We start from the raw sequence: 20,609 nt of genomic DNA, 5'->3' as shown, positions 1-20,609 counted from the left end.
TTAATTTAAAAGATAACTTCATCTGAACAAGACAATAATTACTGGAGAATGAGGATTCCTTACGTGTGCCACTGCCGAAACAATTAGAATCAGTGAATCAAATAGCCTAAAAGGTTGAAGCCCCAATAGAGTTTAACCCTCCCTAGCAGGTTATAAAACGTAACATGTAATTCATATTGCTAAAACTTATATATTACTAACATTCTGACATTTTGCCATTCTAAGATGACGCCATGTACGCAGTGAAACATGTCGGGGGGGCATGAGCTTTCTGTCTAAGTTTTATGCTCCGAATATTTGCCTCTCAGTTTGGATGACACTCCGGGGTGCCATCTATCATATCTATGATAAGTAATTGCCATCTATAATAATCTAAATACTATCATTCTAGTGTTAGGGCAAATATTAGTATTTTATATTCACTCTATTCTAGAAATACTGCATATATGTTTTAGCAATGTGAGTTAAATGTTTAGTTTTATAACCAGCTAGTGAGGGTTAATATCTTTTGAGGCTTTGTTCTTTTAGGTTATGTGATACACTAATTTGGGAAGAGGATATTAATTTATCTCTCTAGATTTTCTATAGTGCTCAATAATCATTGAATATTGACCTCATTACAAGATTCCGAACTCAAAATCTTGTAAGACTTGAAACCTTCACCTAAGAGGTTGTACAGCACTGGCTGCGGAGAACTGTTCCGGTGAATCAATTTTCCTCTTTCTTCTATCGCGCTACTACCGTATTAATCCCAGATAGATCTCCAAATTGGCAAAAACTCTTGTTGGAGGCGCTTTGTACAGGCTGAGCTGTGGCGGCTTGGTTTACATGGAGCAGCGAGCTGAAGGCTGTTGTATTTCTTAGAAATTTAGGACAGTTGTAACAAATAAATTAGAAGGTTGAGCCACTTATGGCCAACTGCAAATCCCTTTATGAGGACCTGTCACCTCTCCTGCCAAGCCTTAGTATTAAAATTGTATTACCCCAAATAAAGTAATTCTAGAGCATCTTTTCTAGTCTGTAACTATGGAGACATACACGTCTTCACTGGAGCTGTGTAAGCAAATATCAACATATTTTTCATGCCTGACATGCCAGTGTAAGGAGACTTATAGGCCATGCATTGCTCTTCTCGGAATATACATGTACAAATTGCCTCTTCAGGGAGGAAGAGGGCTTGGACTCTAATGCCTCCTATTGGCTATAGCAATTCTAAAAGTCAATATCAACCCTCTAACAAGCTTTGCCATATGACTTAGGATAAGGGAAAGGCTCGTTAAAGGGTCAATATTAATTTTTAGGATTGCTACTTCCAATAGGACACACTAGAATTCAAATCGTCTTCCTCTCTGAAGTGGCAATTTGTATATGTAATTTCCAAGAAGAGCATTGCATGGCCTGTAAGTCTCCTTACACTGGTATGTCATGAATGAAAAATATGTTGGTATTTGCTTACACAGCTTCTGTGAAGACCTGTGTGTCTGCATGGTAACAGACTACAAATGTTTAGTGTAGTCTGATCATCTTGTACATACACCCTATTCTTTCTAGAGACAGTGAAATAACTACAGGATCAGACTAAACCAAACCTTTGCTTTAAGTTAGTACCTATGGATTGATGTCACCCATATGGACTGCATGCACAGCGTTTTTTTATTACTCCTCAAGACTATTCGCACATTTGGTTTTTTTATTTTCATTTCTGATGATAAAACAAAAAATAAATCAGCAAAAGAAAATTTATTATATCACTATTAATTTAGAGTGACTTATTCAAAGGGAGAATGTGTTTAAGTGCATTCTCAATAAGAGAACAATTCTGAAGCATACCCTCTGTATTGTGCCATTCCTCCGTTATCCCTACTGGTAATGTATGAATTCATTGACAACCGGTTGTTCTATCCCCCTTGTGTACCTGTATAGTCTGACATGGTCGGCCTTGATTGGACACTGACAGGCAGAATAGAGACCCCCCCAACTGATGACACCTAGTTACAATTTATCAGTACTCTTCTAGGAGGAACACCATGAATCAAAGTTTTTAGAAAAGATGCTCCATAATATTTATTTCAAAAGAAAGGTAAGTATACACAAAACAGACATGTCAGGGCGCAGACAGGTCCTCTTTATGTATAACAATTGCAATATATCCATCTACTGTAATTTAGAAAACTAAAGCCAATCGTTAAGGATACTAAACATGCACAATACATTTTGCATCTTCTTAACCTGGATGAGTCAATACTTACCACATTGATGGCGTTAATGTCATATCCGCTCTCCATGAGAACGTCTACAATATCTATATGATCATTGAGAATCGCTAAATGGATGGGGGTATTCTTATCCTGAAAGTGCAAATAACACACAAGTATATCAAGTCAATTACACCTTTCTAAACACCACCTTTTGAAAACCACTTCCAATTTAAACTAGAATTTTAATTCCTATTTATCCCGTGCATTTTGCCCAACTCTTTGAAAGGACTACGCATCATTTTTTCATCATTTTTTAACTGCAATTTGGGGTGGTTGTCTCAAGGAGGTTTGACGTATTTGTCTTCAGAAGTAGTTCAGGGTGAGACACCTTAAAACTCCTCAAATCAGCAAGAAAAGTTGTTTTGGTGCAAAATGGGCTTTCCACTGCCTTTTGCTAATTTTGTCATTTGGTGCTTTAATAATCACCAAGTGTAGCTATATCCAAGGCTCCTATTCATCTAAAGGGAAGGGGTGTACAAAAAACACATGGATATTAAATGATGGAGAAATGTGCAAATGGGGCAATGGAGCTATTTAGAAAGTGACGCTACAAGGACAACTAGAGGGATACTGCGTGGGTATGACTCCCCTGTTATAATGTTGCTATAATTAATATTTCCTTTAAAGAAATATTCCCATCTTAGACATGTATGGCCAAATATGCCAATGTTAAGAGGATCTAAACTCTTGGACTCGTCTCTTTTTCTAGAACAGTTTCCCCTAAACCTCCATCTTACCTGTTGAGTTGGCCACTGGAAGTAGAAGACGTTGTCTACTCATTTCTCTTACATTATTTATTCACTTATATCGGGGTCAAAGAAGTAGCCAGGTATAGCTCTATATACTGTATTTATGAAAGGTGTGCTGGTACTACCAGCTACTACATCTTCATCCCACTAAAGAAAATTGGATTAAGCTGCAATACGAGGGACCATCATGAGTGAAAAGATTGAGATGTAAAGGCATGTAGCGCTCAGCGGAATATCGGTGTGCCTTCAAATAGCTGATGGACAGGGCGCAGAGACTAGAAGACCGCTTAATCAAAATTGGCATAGTGCACATTCGCAATAGGCCAGTCTCGTGGAGAAGAAAAGGTGCCGAATTAATTAAGAGACACATGAATTCGGCACTCCTTCTGAGTAGTGTGCACCTCCATGTGCCATGTCAGAAATGCTACTCCAGTTGCAAATTTTTGGGGCAACGCTGCATTTTATTGCCTAAAGTTTATCTAGGTCATAATATTTCAAGATTTAGGAAATCCATTTAAGGTCACCGCAAAGATGAAGCTTTAATTTGAAAAGTCAATATATTCGTAATATTTTTTCTCAAGGAGAGGCGAAGGAAGGAATGGACGACTTGCTTTGCTTGTCACCTGTACATGTTATTTTTTTTCACTTTGGCTTGATAAAGGCCATTTGTGTCCCTTTTTCATTTGTCTGCCATGTGATGAGATTAATTATTGAGGAATACTCCAATGCTTTCGATACATCTTGTTGGATATTGTAGTTGGCTTAGTGGAGAGTTGCCCCAAAGTCATCAAGGAGGTGAAGGAGTGGTGCACAGGAATCCTGTAACTAGTACTATTTTTCCCATTCAGTTTTTTTAGACTTCTGACACATTAATTTTTTTGTTTTCCTTTTCATCCAATTTCACTTTTTACTGGATATCTTAATAACCCAACCCTAGGCCGAGGTCACACGACCGTATTTTATCTCATCTGAGAAAATCGGGTTGATTATGCTAATCACACTCTGATCAGAGTGTGATCAGGGTGTGATATGATTTTCTCAGATGTGGAGAAAATGGAACAAATAAAATTCTCCATCTTCTCCATTTTGTCAGTCAGTGAACATTGGACTGCACTAGAATATCATCCAAATGCAGTCTCATTTCTTTTTTACGACGGACCCATTGACTTGTAAGTCCGAGTGCGATTGGATTTATGGATGCAAATCATGCATGCTGCGATTTTTTCCTAGGACAGACTTGGTCAGAGGAAAAAATCGGACAGGTTCATGGCCCCATAGAATAACATTGGTCCGGGTGCGATCCGATGTTTTATTGGAATCACACTCGGACCAAAAATACAGTCATCTGCACGAGCCCTTAAATGTGTAGATTCATAACAATGTATGACAGACACTATTATAGTCTTAATGTGAATTATTTTAAATCTTAATCTGGAAAATTAGTTTATAAATTATCTTCTATCAAATTCTGGAAAACAATAAATGAAAAATGACAAAAAAATAAATAAAATAAATACATTTTTACCTAGTTACAATTCCGATATAAACACTAATGCTAATAGTTACTTACATTGGGATTTGTTGTCATATCAAAGTTGTTTTTAAGGAGAAAGGAGACGAGGGATAAGTAACCTTTCTCTGCGGCTACATGTAAAGCCGTGTATCCTTCCTGAAGATGGAGTAAATTGTAAAGTTCAAGCATATTTTAATCAAAAAGTATTATATCACACATTGGATTGGTATGAAAATTAAATGTATGCCCAGAATATAATATAAGATAATATAGATCTGCAAATCGGAGCTCCAGTCTATGAGCCAGGATGAAAAGATGCTAAAACAGAGCTAAAATAACGGCCCTGTGATTTGAAAATTAAGGATTATTTTATTCTTCTGCCAAGTCAAAATTTGTTTTGAGTTCAATAAAATTTATGGAAAAAAAGCCACAAATGCAGCCGTGTAAAAAAAAAAAATTCCCAGTGTATGCTGTATACAGTCATGGCCAAAAGTATTGACACCCCTGCAATTCTGTCAGTTAATATTCAGTTTCTTCCTACAAATGATTGCAAACACAAATTCTTTGGTATTATATCTTCATTTAATTTGTCTTAAATGAAAAAACACAAAAGAGAATGAAGCAAAAAGCAAAACATTGATCATTTCACACAAAACTCCAAAAATGGGCCGGACAAAAGTATTGGCACCCTCAGCCTAATACTTGATTGCACAACCTTTAGCCAAAATAACTGCGACCAACCGCTTCCGGTAACCATCAATGAGTTTCTTACAATGCTCTGCTGGAATTTTAGACCATTCTTCTTTGGCAAACTACTCCAGGTCCCTGATATTTGAAGGGTGCCTTCTCCAAACTGCCATTTTTAGATCTCTCCACAGGTGTTCTATGGGATTCTGGTCTGGACTCATTGCTGGCCACCTTAGAAGTCTCCAGTGCTTTCTCTCAAACCATTTTCTAGTGCTTTTTGAAGTGTGTTTTGGGTTATGGTCCTGCTGGAAGACCCATGACCTCTGAGGTAGACCCAGCTTTCTCACACTGGGCTCTAAATTATGCTGCAAAATTTGTTGGTAGTCTTCTGACTTCATAATGCCATGCACACGATCAAGCAGTCCAGTGCCAGAGGCAGCAAAGCAACCCCAAAACATCAGGGAACCTCCGCCATGTTTGACTGTAGGGACCGTGTACTTTTCTTTGAATGCCTCTTTTTTCTCCTGTAAACTCTATGTTGATGCTTTTGCCCTAAAAGCTCTACTTTTGTCTCATCTGACCAGAGAACATTCTTCCAAAATGTTTTAGGCTTTTTCAGGTAAGTTTTGGCAAACTCCAGCCTGGCTTTTTTATGTCTCGGGGTAAGAAGTGGAGTCTTCCTGGGTCTCCTACCATACAGTCCCTTTTCATTCAGATGCCGACGGATAGTACGGGTTGACACCGTTGTACCCTCGGACTGCAGGGCAGCTTGAACTTGTTTGGATGTTAGTGGAGGCTCTTTATCCAACATCCGCACAATCTTGCGTTGAAATCTCTTGTCAATTTTTCTTTTCCGGCCACATCTAGGGAGGTTAGCCACAGTGCCATGGGCTTTAAACTTCTTGATGACACTGCGCACGGTAGACACAGGAACAATCAGGTCTTTGCAGATGGACTTGTAGCCTTGAGATTGCTCATGCTTCCTCACAATTTGGTTTCTCAAGTCCTCAGACAGTTCTTTGGTCTTCTTTCTTTTCTCCATGCTCAATGTGGTACACACAAGGACACAGGACAGAGGTTGAGTCAACTTTAATCCATGTTAACTGGCTGCAAGTGTGATTTAGTTATTGCCAACACCTGTTAGGTGCCACAGGTAAGTTATAGGTGCTGTTAATTACACAAATTAGAGAAGCATCACATGATTTTTCGAACAGTGCCAATACTTTTGTCCACCCTCTTTTTTATGTTTGGTGTGGAATTATATCCAATTTGGCTTTAGGACAATTCTTTTTGTGTTTTTTCATTTAAGACAAATTAAATGAAGATAATAATACCAAAGAATTTGTGTTTGCAATCATTTTCAGGAAGAAACTGAGTATTATCTGACAGAATTGCAGGGGTGTCAATACTTTTGGCCATGACTGTATGTATACTACACACCGTGGTCTATGCGGCCAACTTGTTAAGTGCACATTAGAAATATCCTAGAAATGTCATCTCATGGACTATGTTCATCTACATTATCATCACTAACTAATGATCCAACCATCCATCTCTCTCATTCACAGATTCTGTTTCTGATCGGCATCACTAATCCCAGCATCTCCCAATTGTATAGTCACACCTCTGTATATATCTTTTCTGGTAAGTGTGTTTTGATCCCCCTCCATATAGTGCAAATTGTCGATATTAAAGGGGTTGCCCAGGCTTTCTGTATTGTGTGTGTACCTAGGATGCAGAACGCTGACTATTTGTAATATTCTCTCTGTCAGCATTCTGCATGATGTCCTAGATATCACACAGTCATGTGAGCAGCGGTCTCCTGATTCTGGAGGGGCTGCTCACTCACCGACTAGAGTTTTCCTGTCTGACAGAGATTGGTTGTAACCTCTCCCAGTCTCCGCCAGTCCCTCCTCCTCCTGCTCCAGCCTCCAGTGCAGCACACAGTGGGAGGCAGCAAAGGAATGGCTCAGCTGATTGGATGAACCAGGAAGGAAAAGGTTTCTACATAGAGGAACAGGGCTGCCATCAGGGCATTACTGCCCTTACTGGCTTATGAGGCACGATGAGCAGAGAGGGCCGGCAGCGGGCCCCCTCTGTTCTGCTCACCAGGCCCGAGTGACAGGATCCTGCCGCTTCAGTAACTGACCACGCGTCCTCCGACGCACAATCAGTTAAAATCTGTTTCCATGCAGGAGATTCCTCCAGCACGGCAACAGTTAACAGCTGCCAGCCAATCACAGGCTGGTAGCTGATGTCAGCATGCATGTCGCCAACGTATGACATAACTGTCATACGCTGGAACGACGCTGCGCGCTGCCTCAGCCGAATCATAGGCGAGGACATGTAAGGAAAAACTTTTTTTTTATAAAGCTGCAGTATGGGGCATATTACACCAGTATGGGGGTGCATTATACTACTATGGGGGGGGAAGGGAAAGGGGATACATTATACTATGGGGTGCATTATACTATGGGGCTACTGCAATATACTGCATTATACTGCTATGGTGCTGCTGCCTTATACTATAGGGGGGATTTATACTGCTATTGGGCTGCTGCATTATACTATGGGGTGCATTATACCCCTATGGGTGCATTATATTATGGGGGCGGCTGCATTATATTATGGGGTTGAATTATACTCCTATAGGGGTGCATTATACTCCTATGGGTGCATTATACTATGGGGCTGCTGCATTATATTATAGGGGTGCATTATACTCCTATGGAGGTGCATTATAGTACTATAGGGTGCATTATACTGCTATGGGGTGCATTATACTACTATGGGGGTGCATTATAGTTCTATAAAGGTGCATAGTACTATAGGGTGCATTATACTGCTATGAGGATGCATTATACTGCTATGGGGGTGCATTATACTATATATGATTATGGAGTACATTATACTATTATGGATGACTATGGGGCAATATGGAGACTCATGGGGGAAGTATGGAGAGACATGAGGCAGAATGGGAGGACACGTGGGGTCCAGATTGTGGGATATTATTACTGTAGGGGCTAATTAAAGGATATTATTTTTGAGGATACTGTTTTCAGTGTGGGGGAGATGTCCTGTTACTGTGCAGGGTGACACAGTCCCTTTTTTTCTTCATCTGGCATAGTGTGGAGGTTGGGGAAAAATTGGGGAATGTGTTCTATATAACTGTTATTTTGTGCAGAGACGAATCCTGGCTGGAAAAAGTGACGGCGGTGTGTGCTGGATGAAGATGAAAAGCAAAAATGAAGGACCTCAACTAGCTACGTCACCGGTGAGTCAGTGTGTTACCTGTACACAGACACTATACACTGTATACTATGTACAGAGATCCTGTGTATAATGCCACTGATGATCACTGTATTACCTGTACACTGACACTATATACAGAGCTCTTCTGTATAATGTCACCAGTAATCACTGTATTACCTGTACACGGACACTGTATACGAAGTACAGATCTCCTATGTATAATGGCACTTATGGTGATATTAGTATTGTGCTTTTTTTTTTATTAATGATCAGTATTGTAGTATTCGGTCACTATGTTGTGGTAATATGTGATCTGGTCATAATGTGGTGGTATTTGTTCCTTGTATGTGCTATTATTTGGTCACTATGTGGTGGTAACATGTGATCTGGTCATGGTGTGGCGGTATTTGTTCCTTGTATGTGCTATTATTTGTCACTGTGCTGGTAATATGTGGTCTAGACATGGTGTGGTGGTATTTGTTCCTTGTACGTAGTATTTTTCGATCACCATGTGGTGGTATTATGTGGTCTGGTCATGGTGTGGCGGTATTTGTTCCTTGTTTGTGATATTATTGGTCATTTTAAAAATTGAAAAATAAATAAAAATATACCTAAATTGTATTGGATATTTTAACAAATGTTTAGTAAGTTACAGTAGAGTAGAGCCCAGGCAAAAGAGTCTACCTTGTCATAGTGGTGATTTAAAAATTATTTTGGCCAAAACAAAAGCTACTGGTTATATAAGTGGTGATGGGAACTGTAAATGTGTGATTGTTGAGGATGTACTGCAGAAGTGCAGTTTTTCCAAGAGAAGCCGGTGGGACTGTGGACGGTTCAAGAGACGGAGGCGGGGCTGGGGTGGAGCCTGGGCAGTCTCTCAAGGAGGCCCAAAAATTTTGCCAGTATGGGGCCCTGAAATTGAAAGTGGCAGCCCTGTAGGGGACTATAAAGTGCTGTGTGGATCCAACCCTCCCTCATCCATTCATCCCTCCACCGTCCCTCCCCCTCTCCCTCAATCCATACACACATCCTTCCATACACACGCACACATCCATACACGCACACACATCCATCCATCCATACACACACATCACTATAGACTGAGGTTCTGCAGCAGCTAAGGTGTATTATGTGGTTTGTATATAGATATACACACACACATCACTACAGACTCTTCACCTCACAGTACTGGTATGTGAGTGGTAATGTGGGTACATGTGATGCTCTATCACCACTGTGGATGTGATGTGGGAACATGAGACGCTCTATCACCACTGTGGATGTGATGTGGGAACATGTGACGCTCTATCACCACTCTGGATGTGATGTGGGAACATGTGACGCTCTATCACCACTGTGGATGTGATGTGAGAACATGTGACGCTCAATCACCACTGTAGATATGTTATGGGAACATATGAAGCTCTATCACCACTGTGGATGTAATGTGGAGTCATGTGAAGCTCTAGCACCACTGTGGATGTAATGTGGAGACATGTGACACTATCACCACACCCATGGGTGGGGAGGGCAGTGAATATTATTGGTCTTTAATAGCGCATATGCTGTTAGCCTCAGCAGTCAACATCCTGCAGCTGTTGGGCATTTGCATGTCCCCCCTACTTAAGGCAATGCATATTCACTGCTCTCCACTCTCATAGGCATGGAATGCAGTGAATATTCATTCCCTTTAGTAGCGGCACGCGTGAACGCCCGGCAGTTGCAGGAAGCCGGCTACTGCAGCTAAAACTGTGCTCTCTAGTAAACAGCATTGAATATTCACTGCTCTCCATGCACATAGTCCCGGCGTGGAGAGCAGTGAGTATTCTGGCAGCTGTCCTCGACTTGTAAACAGCGCATGACGTCCCTGCCATGCGCTGCTTACAAGCACAAAGCAGCTGCTGGCATCATAACAAGACACTGCAAGGGAGTGCAGGGAAGGTAAGTATAATGGTTTATAGGTTTTTTAAAATTTTTATGATGCGGGCCATGCATACCAGGATAGGGATGGGACCATGCATATCAGGATGGGGATGGGGGCCAATCGTACCAGGATAAGGATGGGACCATGCATATCAGGATGGGGATGGGGGCCAATCGTACCAGGATAAGGATGGGACCATGCATATCAGGATGGGGATGGGGGCCAATTATACCAGTATAATTATGGGGCCATGCATACAAGGATGGGGATGTGGGCCAATCATACCAGGATAAGGATGTGGCTATGCATACAAGGACGGAGATGGGGGCCCTGTATACCAGGATAGGGTTGAAGGGGCCATGCATACTAGGATGGGGGCCAATCATACCAGGACAAGAATGGGACCATTCATACCAGGACAGAGATGGGAGCCCTGTATACCAGGATAGGGATGAGGGGGCCATTATTACCAGACTAGGGATAAGGGGGACATGCCTACCAGGCTAGGGATGAGGGAGCCATGCAAACCAGGATGGGGATGAGGGGGACATGCATACCAAAATGGGGATGAGGGGGCCGTGCATACCAAAATGGGGATGAGGGGGCCGTGCATACCAAAATTGGGTTGAGGGGGCCGTGCATACCAGAAAAGGTATGAGGGGACCGTGCATACCAGGATGGGATTGAGGGGGTCGTGCATACCAGGATGGGATTGAGGGGGTCGTGCATACCAGGATGGGAATGAGGGGGCCGTGCATACCAGTATGGGGATGAGGGGGCTGTGCATACCAGTATGGGGATGAGGGGGCATGCATACCAGGATGGGAATGAGGGGGCCGTGCATACCAGTATGGGGATGAGGGGGCATGCATACCAGGATGGGGATGAGGGGGCATGCCTAACAGGATGGGTATGAGGGGACCATATATACCAGGATAGGGATGAGGGGACCATATATACCAGGATAGGGATGTGGGGACCATATATACCAGGATAGGGTATATTAAGTACAGAATTGAGCACATTTTTTGCTTCAATTTTTTTTCTAATTTCCTCCTCTAAAACCTATGTGCGTCTTATGGTCCAGTGCGTCTCATAGTCCGAAAAATACGGTAATATGGTAATATGTATGCAAACCCTTTTCACATGTACAGCACCATGGAATGAATGGTGCTTTAAAAATAATAATAATAATACTGATACTTTGACAAAACCCTGTCAGAAAGTGAAAGCAGCTTTGCAATAGAGGCATCCCCCACTATATGTCAGGCTGACCAGCACTGTCAATGTAAATGCTCATTTGAATCATTTTCATGTGTGGCCACTGAAAGGGAAATTTCTGTCTGTCTCCGGTAGTGTCACCAGTTTGCCGTACCCTTCGCAATCAGCTGATATATGAGTTTACGTAATTTCAAAAATGAACTGTGATGTTGAGAAAATATTTTGAATTACTTAAGTTTTTATTGTACAGTTTTGAACAGATAATAACAAAACATTAGGAAGCATAAAAGCTGCACTCCTGGACTTGCAGCCTCTGGCCAGTGGTGTCCAATCTGTTGGCCTCCTCCAGCCATTACACAACTACAACCAGCAGGAAAGTTGTAGTTTTGCAACTGGTGAGGAGCAATAAGTTGGAGAACCCCGCTCTATAAATATAGAAATCTAGGACCTTTATGAAGCATTTTGAGCTAAAACATTGTGATCTGTTTGTTCAATATAACCCATTGATACATTAGTTTCTTTAAGGTTTTCAATCCGCATAGTGCCATAATTTCTCAATAAAAAAATAAAAATACAATTAAAATACATACACGGTTCATAGTGTCGATATCACTTCCATCTTCCAGTAATAGACGGACACAAGCCTGATGTCCTCCTTCAACGGCCAAGAAAAATGGCGTGGCCCCTGACTAGTGAATAATCCAGAGATTATCAACAAGGCAGAATTGTGTATTAACTTATTATTATTACCCTGCGACAGCTTATCATGGGGGTTGTCAGTGCCGGACTGAGGTACTGGGGGCCCACCACCAGGTACGGACTGGGGCTGAAATTCAGCCCTGGCATTTGAAATCACACAGGCCCATGCTGTCCCCATCCCCAAGCACCAGATGGGATATATGACCCTGGATGGAGGAAAGCAAGATTTACTACAAGACCAATATTTCTAATGATACCAGTGGCCTGCTGGGGTAAGGGATGGAGTCAGCGACTTTGTGCACTCACCCATTTTGGTCTATGGATGCGAGTGAAACATCGGACAACACCCAGATGTCATCCAGGTGCAGGCCGATGTACGAGCACAGAGACAATGGAGAAGATGGAGAAATTAAGTTCTCAATCTTCTGCGCTTCAATTTTCTCATGCCAGAGAGTCGGATCACACGAAGATGACACTTAGCTTCAAATCTGACAGTGTTTGATCTGAGTGTCATTAACATAATTGGCCTTACTCACCTAAGAGAATATACGCCAGTGTGACCCCAGCCTAAGAATTTGGAGGTAACTTAAAAATTTTTGCACATTCATCCAAAAGAGCATTTATGAGGTCAAACGCTGATGATGGAGGAGTGTGCCGGGCCGGGCACGTAATCTTTATTCTAGTTCATTCAAAAGGTGTTGGATGGGGTTGAGATCAGGGCTCTGTGCAGTCAAAGTTTTTCGTTACCAAACTCCCTAATCCATACCTTTGTAGACCTTGCTTTGTGCACTGGGACATAAAATTGTCCAATATGTATAGTATGATAAAGCATTAAGATTTCCTCTCACTGGATGTAAGGGGCCAAAATTTCCAGCTGGCACAATGGAGTCACACGGGTAGCGTTCTCCTGGAGTTCGCTAAATCCAGACTCTTTCATCAGACTGCCAAAGTGTGATGTCACTGTACCGAACACGTTTCCCTTGCTCCAGGGCCCACTGGTGGCTTTACATCACTCCCTCCGACAATTGGCATGGGCTGTATAGTTAACCTTTCTCATGATTAGTTATTGAGGTTATGTTTGAGCACCAAAAGAAGCTTAATTAACAGTTTCATCTCCAATGAAATGGTTTTGAATGAAAAAGGCTCAGATAGAGCCGAATCGCGTCATTCTCCATGTCTTATTTGATGCTTTGATGAAATAAACCTTGAAAATTGCTTTTACAAGGTCAGTGGTGGTCTTTACACCATTGCTTAATAACAGGACGCCTTCCCTCGACACAAGAACTGCAACTTTGAGTGCCGACTAGATTTTTCTATATGCCTTAGCATTGTGCTTGGTGATATAAGGCTTGAATGCACCTGCGTAGCCATAATAATCCAGACCATGAAGCTCATAGAGAACAGCTTTTTGGGACTGATATTAATAGCAGAGGAGGTTTGAACTCTGCAGTTATGGACTCACCATAGTGTGGGCGACTTTTGCACTATTGCGCCTCAGCACTCGGTAACCCCAATCTATAACCTTACATGATCTCTACTTCGTATCTGAGATTCTTCATCTTTTCCATAATAGCACACCCAGGCGACTGTTCAATATTTAGGAGGGAAGAAATTTCTCAAACAGACTTGTTACATCCTACTACAGGACCACTCTGGTATCAGTGAGCGCTATAGACCACCCATGCTGTCACAGACATTAGTAAAGACAGATGACATGGCAAGGGGCTGGATATATACAGGGTGGGCCATTTATATGGATACACCTAAATAAAATGGGAATGGTTCGTGATATCAATTTCCTGTTTGTGGCACATTAGTATATGGGAAAGGGGAAACTTTTCAAGATGTGTGGTGACCATGGCGGCCATTTTGAAGTCGGCCATTTTGGATCCAACTTTATTCTATCCAATGGGAAGAGGGTCTTGTGACACATCAAACTTATTGAGAATTCCACAAGAAAAACAATGGTGTGATTGGTTTTAACTTTATTCTTTCATGAGCTATTTACAAGTTTATGACCACTTATAAAATGTGTTCAAAGTGCTGCCCATTGTGTTGGATTGTCAGTACAACCCTCTTCTCCCACTTTTGACACACTGATAGCAACACCGCAGAAGAAATGCTAGTCTAAGGGGGTCAGATTCCTTGTAGGAGTACTCGGACATGACATCCATAATGTGGTGGTGCACCATCTTGCTGCAAAAACTCAGGGAACGTGCCATCTTCAGTGCATAAAGAGGGCAACACATCATCATGTAGCAATTTCAGATATCCAGTGGCATTGAGGTTTCCATTGATGAAGAATGGCCCCATTATCTTTGTACCCCATATAACACACCATACCATCAATTATGGGTGTCAGGTCCGAGCATTCCTACATGAACAGTTTCCTGGAAAGTGGATTGGTCGTCGTGGGCTAGTTGAATGGCCAACCATTCCCATTTTATTTAGGTGTATCCATATAAATGGCCCTCCCTGTACATCTGTGGCAAAGGGGCTAAATGAAAAAACTGAACTCGATAATTATGATGTATCCTAATATTAATGTCCAAATAGTGAATGTTATTAGGTCTATTCATCTTCAGTTTTATGTAATGTTATACTGCTTTGATCCCTTGTATTTTATCTAATGTAGAAACAAACTGGTATGGTATACATATTTGGAATCACTATAAGGTCATTGGATTAACCTGGACTTTTCAGATTTCCAGGTATTTTATTCTATATATATTTATGGTATGGGAAAGAAGTCTCATATGTTCTGCAAAAATTCTATAAATAACCTATTTAGACTGATAACAGATATATAAAACCACGTGAACACAATACTATACAGATATAAATACATAATCATAAATTATATTTTGTTCTAATCCCAGAAGATAGCCTGTCATAAAAGGGTTTAAAAGTGGAAGTCTATTTTTTAACAGTAGGCATAATAATGGGTTTTCAAGATTCACCATAGTCTCAAAAGCTCCCTTGGGGTAAGTGCAACTTCTTATGGCTAAGATTTTTGAGCAGAAACTGAGCTGAAACAACAACTTTTTATGGAGTTTTGAGCTTTTGAGATGAACTTGGAGAGTTTCCCTTCAGTTTCTGCTCAAACAACTCCTACAAAACCTCTGTGTGCACATACCCTTAAAGGGAACCGGTCATGTCGGATAAGGCCTGTTTCACACTTCAGTTATTTGATGTCAGTCAAAATCCGCCAGAGTGTGAAAAAACTGATCCGTTTCCATTTTTACACAAACGGATGCCACCGGATCCATTTCATGGACGGATCCGCTTTAGCTGCTCAGTGCATGTAATTTAAAGGAACAGGACCCTGGAAAAGAAGAGAGAGAGAGGGAGGGAAAGAGGGAGAGATGTTTTTTCAACTTTTTATGCCGCTTCCAGAATGCTATTGAGGGTTAAAATGCTTGGCAGAGAAAATCTTCTGGGCATGCGCAGTTAAAAATAGCGGTCCGCCACTACAAAAAAAGTTACATTGTCCGTCCACTCCAGCCGGCGGACGCTAAAATTTTAACGGATCCGTCTAAAAACGGATGCAACGGACGACCATCAGTCAAATTTCGCCGCTAATGCAAGTCTATGGGAAAAAAAAACAAATCCACCAAAAAAGGGGCGGATCCTTTTATAAAAACAGCGGATTTTGACTGACGTCAAAAAACTGAAGTGTGAAGGCTATTAACTTTTGGATATTGAGTTAATCTGCAGGTCAATAGCATCAGTAAGAGTGACTCCCTGGAGAAAATCAAATTTATTCCTCCAGATAGCTGCTGACTTTCAGTCATACAGGTGTTCCAGGGCGACTACAGTCACTACACTCAGCGAGCAGCAGTTGTAAGCAAATCCTGGCATTTTGATTGATAGCCAGCACTGCAATGCATCAGTGCAGATAGGTCTTTATGTTGCTATCTTGGATGCTGGACGATGTACATTCTGCTAAAATGAAGTCACTCTAAACAATCATCTCCTTTATACCCGTTTTGCACGGACATTGCAGATGGCCTGATATTCGCTATACATTGTACATACAGTGGCATATAAAAGTTTTGGCACCACTGGGCAAAATTATTGTTATTGTGAACAGAGAAGAAAGTTGAAGATGAATGTATCTCTAAAAGATAAAGATGACACATTTCCTTTATATTTTAGGGGGAAAAATATATTTTCACCTTTTACATATACAAAAAGGAAAATGGTCCAATACAAAGTTTGGGCACCCTACATGGTTAGTACCTAGTAGCACCCCATTTTGAAAGTATCACAGCTTGTAAACACTTTTTGCAGCCAAACAAGAGTCTTTAGAGTCTTGTTTGATGGATTTTCATCCATTCTTTCTTCCAGTTCTGTGAGATTCCTGGGTCATCTTTCATGCGCTGCTATTTTCATGTCTAGACACAGATTTTCAATGGTGTTCAGATTAGAGGACTGTGAGGGCCATTGTAAAACATTCCGCTTGCGCCTTTTGAGGTAGTCTATTGTGGATTTTGACTGTGTTTAAGATGATTATCCATTTGTAGAAGCCATCTTCTTTTCAACTTCAGCTTTTTTAAAGATTTATGTTTTCATCAAGATTTTTTTGAAATTTCATTGAATACATTCTTCTCTCTACCTGTGAAATCTTCCCGGTGCCATTGGCTGCAACACAACTGCAAAGCATGATTGATCCACCCCCATGCTTAATGGTTGGCGAGATGTTCTTTTCCTGAAATTCTGTGCCCTTTTTTCTCCACACATATACCTTTGATCATTGTGGTCAAAGAGTTCTATTTTGACCTCATTTGTCCACAGGACTTGCATCAGGCTTGTTTAGATGTTCTATTGCATACTTCTGATACTGAATTTTATGGTGAGGACACAGGAGAGGTTTTCTTCTAAGGACTATTCCATAAAGGGTCATGTTTGTGCAGGTGTCCCTGAACAATAGAACAATAACTAGAACTTCAAAGTCTGTTAAATCTTTCTGAAGGTCCTTTGCAGTCAAGCTGGGGTTCTAATTGCCTCTCTAGCAATTCTAAGAGCAGCTCTCACAGAAAATTAGCTTGTTCTTCTAGACCTTATCTTGACTTCCACTGTTCCTGTTAACTGCCATTTCTTAGTTACATTTTGAACTGAGGAAAGGGCAACTTGAAAACGCTTTGCTATCTTCTTACAGCCTTCTGCTTCTCCTGCTTTGAGAGCCTCCATCATTTTCATTTTCAGAGTGCTAGGCAGCTGCTTAGAAGAACCTCTAGCTGCTGTTTTTTGGCACAAGGTTAGAGGAGGCTGGGTTTTTATAAAGCTGGGAAACTTGGGTCACCTAGCCTTTCCTAATGATTATAGTGAACATGCCATAACCCTAACAGACTAATTAAGGTCTGAAACCTTGGTCAGAGTTATCTGAGTACATAAATCTCCAAGGGTACCCAAATGTTTGCATCAGCCCATTTTACTTTTTGTAATTTTTAAAATGAAAAAAATTACAATATAGGGTTTTTTTACAAAATACAAAGGAAATGTGTTTACTTTAACTTTAGGCATTGTATAGATCACTTCATCTTCAACTTACTTAACTGTTCACAATAACAGTAATTTTGACCAGGGGTGCCCAAACTTTTACATGCCACTGTACTAATCAAAAGGGGCTTTTCCAGTGTGATGTCACCGCATTTATTTATGTCTGAAGCCTTATTCAGTAGGCCCAGTGACATGAGCTATTGTTTAGAAGAGTCTTAGAGTCTGAACGATGACTCTTATTGTAGGTTGAATTGACGCTTGCTGATTTATTGAATAGCTGCTGATTAACTATTGTATCAGCCTCTACAGCTTATTCTGCTATCTTTGAGGGACAAAGACTCAGGTTAATAGTACAATTAATGTTTTGTTGTAAATATGTTGATTATCCATTGTTTCAGTCCTTGCAACATACTGTTCTGCTGTCCTTGAGGGACAAATATGTAGGTTAATTGTACAATCGATGTTTATTAATATGTTGATTACCCATTGTATCAGTCCATGCAGCTTGTTGTTCGGCAAACACTGACGGACAGCTGTGGGTATAAAAATGGACCTATCCCCATCTACAGAGAGACTCTACAGAACAGCAGCCAGGGAACCATGTCACCAACCTGGAGGAATACAGATTCCATCACTGAACCCACAGAGGTGTTTAGAGAAACCAGGTTGGAACAATCAGGTCACCTGGCCACATACCTCAATGGACTCTGTCAATTTCCAAAGCTTCCCACTACCTACTCTCTATAGGTACCGATCAAAAGCAGGGTTCCACTGGTTGGGCTAGTTGGCCCTGGAAGCCTCGAAGTTGATGAGTCAGTGAGTCAGTCAGCACTGTCCCATCTTATATACTTGCTGGGACAGTGCTATATGTGATTGTCTGTTGGTGGTTCAATAAAGTATTGCCACACTGTGTTACCCCCACCCTGTATTGTCTGAGTAGTATTCTGATCACAGCGAAGGAGTACAGGCATTCAGTGGGATGAACACTGGTCCATGCGGTCTTTCTAAAGACAGCTGGGTCAGTGGATGAGAGCACCCACTGACCCACATCAAGAACTTAGATATTGATGGTGTATCTTTATCTTTTGGATAAGTCATCCTTATCAGATGGTTTGAGGTCTGACACCCCATGTTCAGCTGTACTAAAGTCTCGATGCAGCCAGAAGTGAAGAAGAGCACAGCTCCATATACCGTGTAGGGGTCCTCTCATATACAAACATGAATGCTCATGTAAACAATGGGGTAGGGGCACCGAAGAGCATTTTTACACAGGTCACTATTCAGTCTAAAAAGCCAGCCCTAGCTATAGTCCTCTCCTTAACTCTCATCTCTAAAAATCTATGATAATTGTACCTTATTCGGATAGTCCTTTTCTTTAAAATGTTCTAACAGAACCCTTATAACTGTTTCATGACCATTTGCAGCAGCCAGGTGTAGAGCCGTGTTACCATCCTGTGCCAAATACAAAAATAAGGAACGTAAAGACGAAATCAATGATCTGATCTACTTATAAGCCATGATCTCAATGGTAAGAATATTGCGTGAAATATTCAATCCTTTTGTAGCCGGATGTTATAGAGCTGGGGGAGCTGATCAGATTGTTATACATTTTGGTTAGAAAAGATTGAGTAGAACTTGTATTTTATTTATTGAAATCCTTGGTGTTTATATGCATATGAGTCCAGTGGTCGGTCCTGCTCAGTGATTGACAGTCTTCCCTATGTGTCTGTGCATGCAGAGATATCTGTCAATCACTAGTAGGACTGCCCACTGGACTCACAGATACAAACACCAGGTATTTCAATGAATAAAATATAAGATCAAATGAATCTTTTCTAATAAACCTATATATCATGTTGCTCAGCCCATTCTTCTTCATGCTGTGCTGTCCACAGAACAGTCTGCATGTACAACGTGGCAGGTTCCCTTTAAATGCTGGATATTTCTAAAAATATTTCTTTTTCCCAGGTTGTATGTGGTACTGCAGTGCTACTCACTGTAATGAAGCTGAGCTGTACCAGATGCAACTCATGGACAGAAGTGATGCGGTTTCTAGAAGAGAGCAGCCAGGTATTTCTAATTTCACACAACCCCTTTAAGAAATTGATAGCTATGTATACTGAGATTTAACTCCTTCCCGACATCTGCCGTATGTATAGGCTTCTATAATTACATGTTTGCTGGATTTCAGCCCAGCATTGCAGGGCTGCTGTGTTTTAGCAGTTCAGGGGGTGGTTTTCCTTGTAATACTTGTGGATGTTCCAGTTACAGTGAAAAACATTACATTTCTTGACCCCTTTGGGGAAATAATATGTGACAATGACAAATATAACATTCTGCATATTTCTTTAGGGGACAAAAAAATGAAAGTCAACAGGAGTTGTTCTGCAGTCCCTGGAAACATCCACTACACTGTGTACATGCTGTGCTGATCACTACATTCAGTTTCCATCCGGTTGTCGCAGGCAAGGATGGCGTTAGTGGCAGGCAGATCAGGCAGCTGCATAGGGCCCCTGCTCCCCCAGGGGCTCCCAGCCAGTGGTGTGCCGCTTATAGCGGCAAATCACGCAGCCGCTATGGGGCCCCTGAGTCTGGGGGGCCCGCCTGCCGCCAGCGCCGACTTCCCCCGCCGCCACGTTCAAAGCAATGATGAAGGAGAGAGCGTCAGATGAAACTCCCTCTCCCATCATTCCCCTCTGCCTCTGACACTGCGGGTGCGTGATGACGTCACTTCATTGCGCACCCACTGTGTACCGCCATTGAGACCGGAGCTGAGCCTGGAACAGCGCTGGGCATGAGGA

General features: G+C 41.5%; 1 protein-coding gene across 1 annotated transcript in view; it reads right to left on the bottom strand.

Moving 5' to 3' along the window:
• The window catches only part of ANKDD1B (ankyrin repeat and death domain containing 1B), a 101,162-nt gene that overhangs the window by 23,421 nt on the left and 57,132 nt on the right, over positions 1 to 20,609 (bottom strand). The window contains exons 7-10 of the mRNA XM_073584105.1: positions 19,162 to 19,260; positions 12,198 to 12,296; positions 4,578 to 4,676; positions 2,250 to 2,348 (exon numbers count right to left, since the gene is read on the bottom strand). Coding sequence (XP_073440206.1) covers positions 2,250 to 2,348; positions 4,578 to 4,676; positions 12,198 to 12,296; positions 19,162 to 19,260 — 396 coding nt within the window. The remainder of the gene's footprint in view (positions 1 to 2,249; positions 2,349 to 4,577; positions 4,677 to 12,197; positions 12,297 to 19,161; positions 19,261 to 20,609) is intronic.

The sequence above is a fragment of the Dendrobates tinctorius genome, unplaced genomic scaffold (genome assembly GCF_039654945.1).
Source record: "Dendrobates tinctorius isolate UK_male_01 unplaced genomic scaffold, ASM3965494v1 ptg000083l, whole genome shotgun sequence".
Lineage (NCBI taxonomy): Eukaryota > Metazoa > Chordata > Amphibia > Anura > Dendrobatidae > Dendrobates > Dendrobates tinctorius.
Note: the sequence above shows the minus strand (reverse complement) of the source record. Positions and strands in the feature narration are given on the sequence as shown.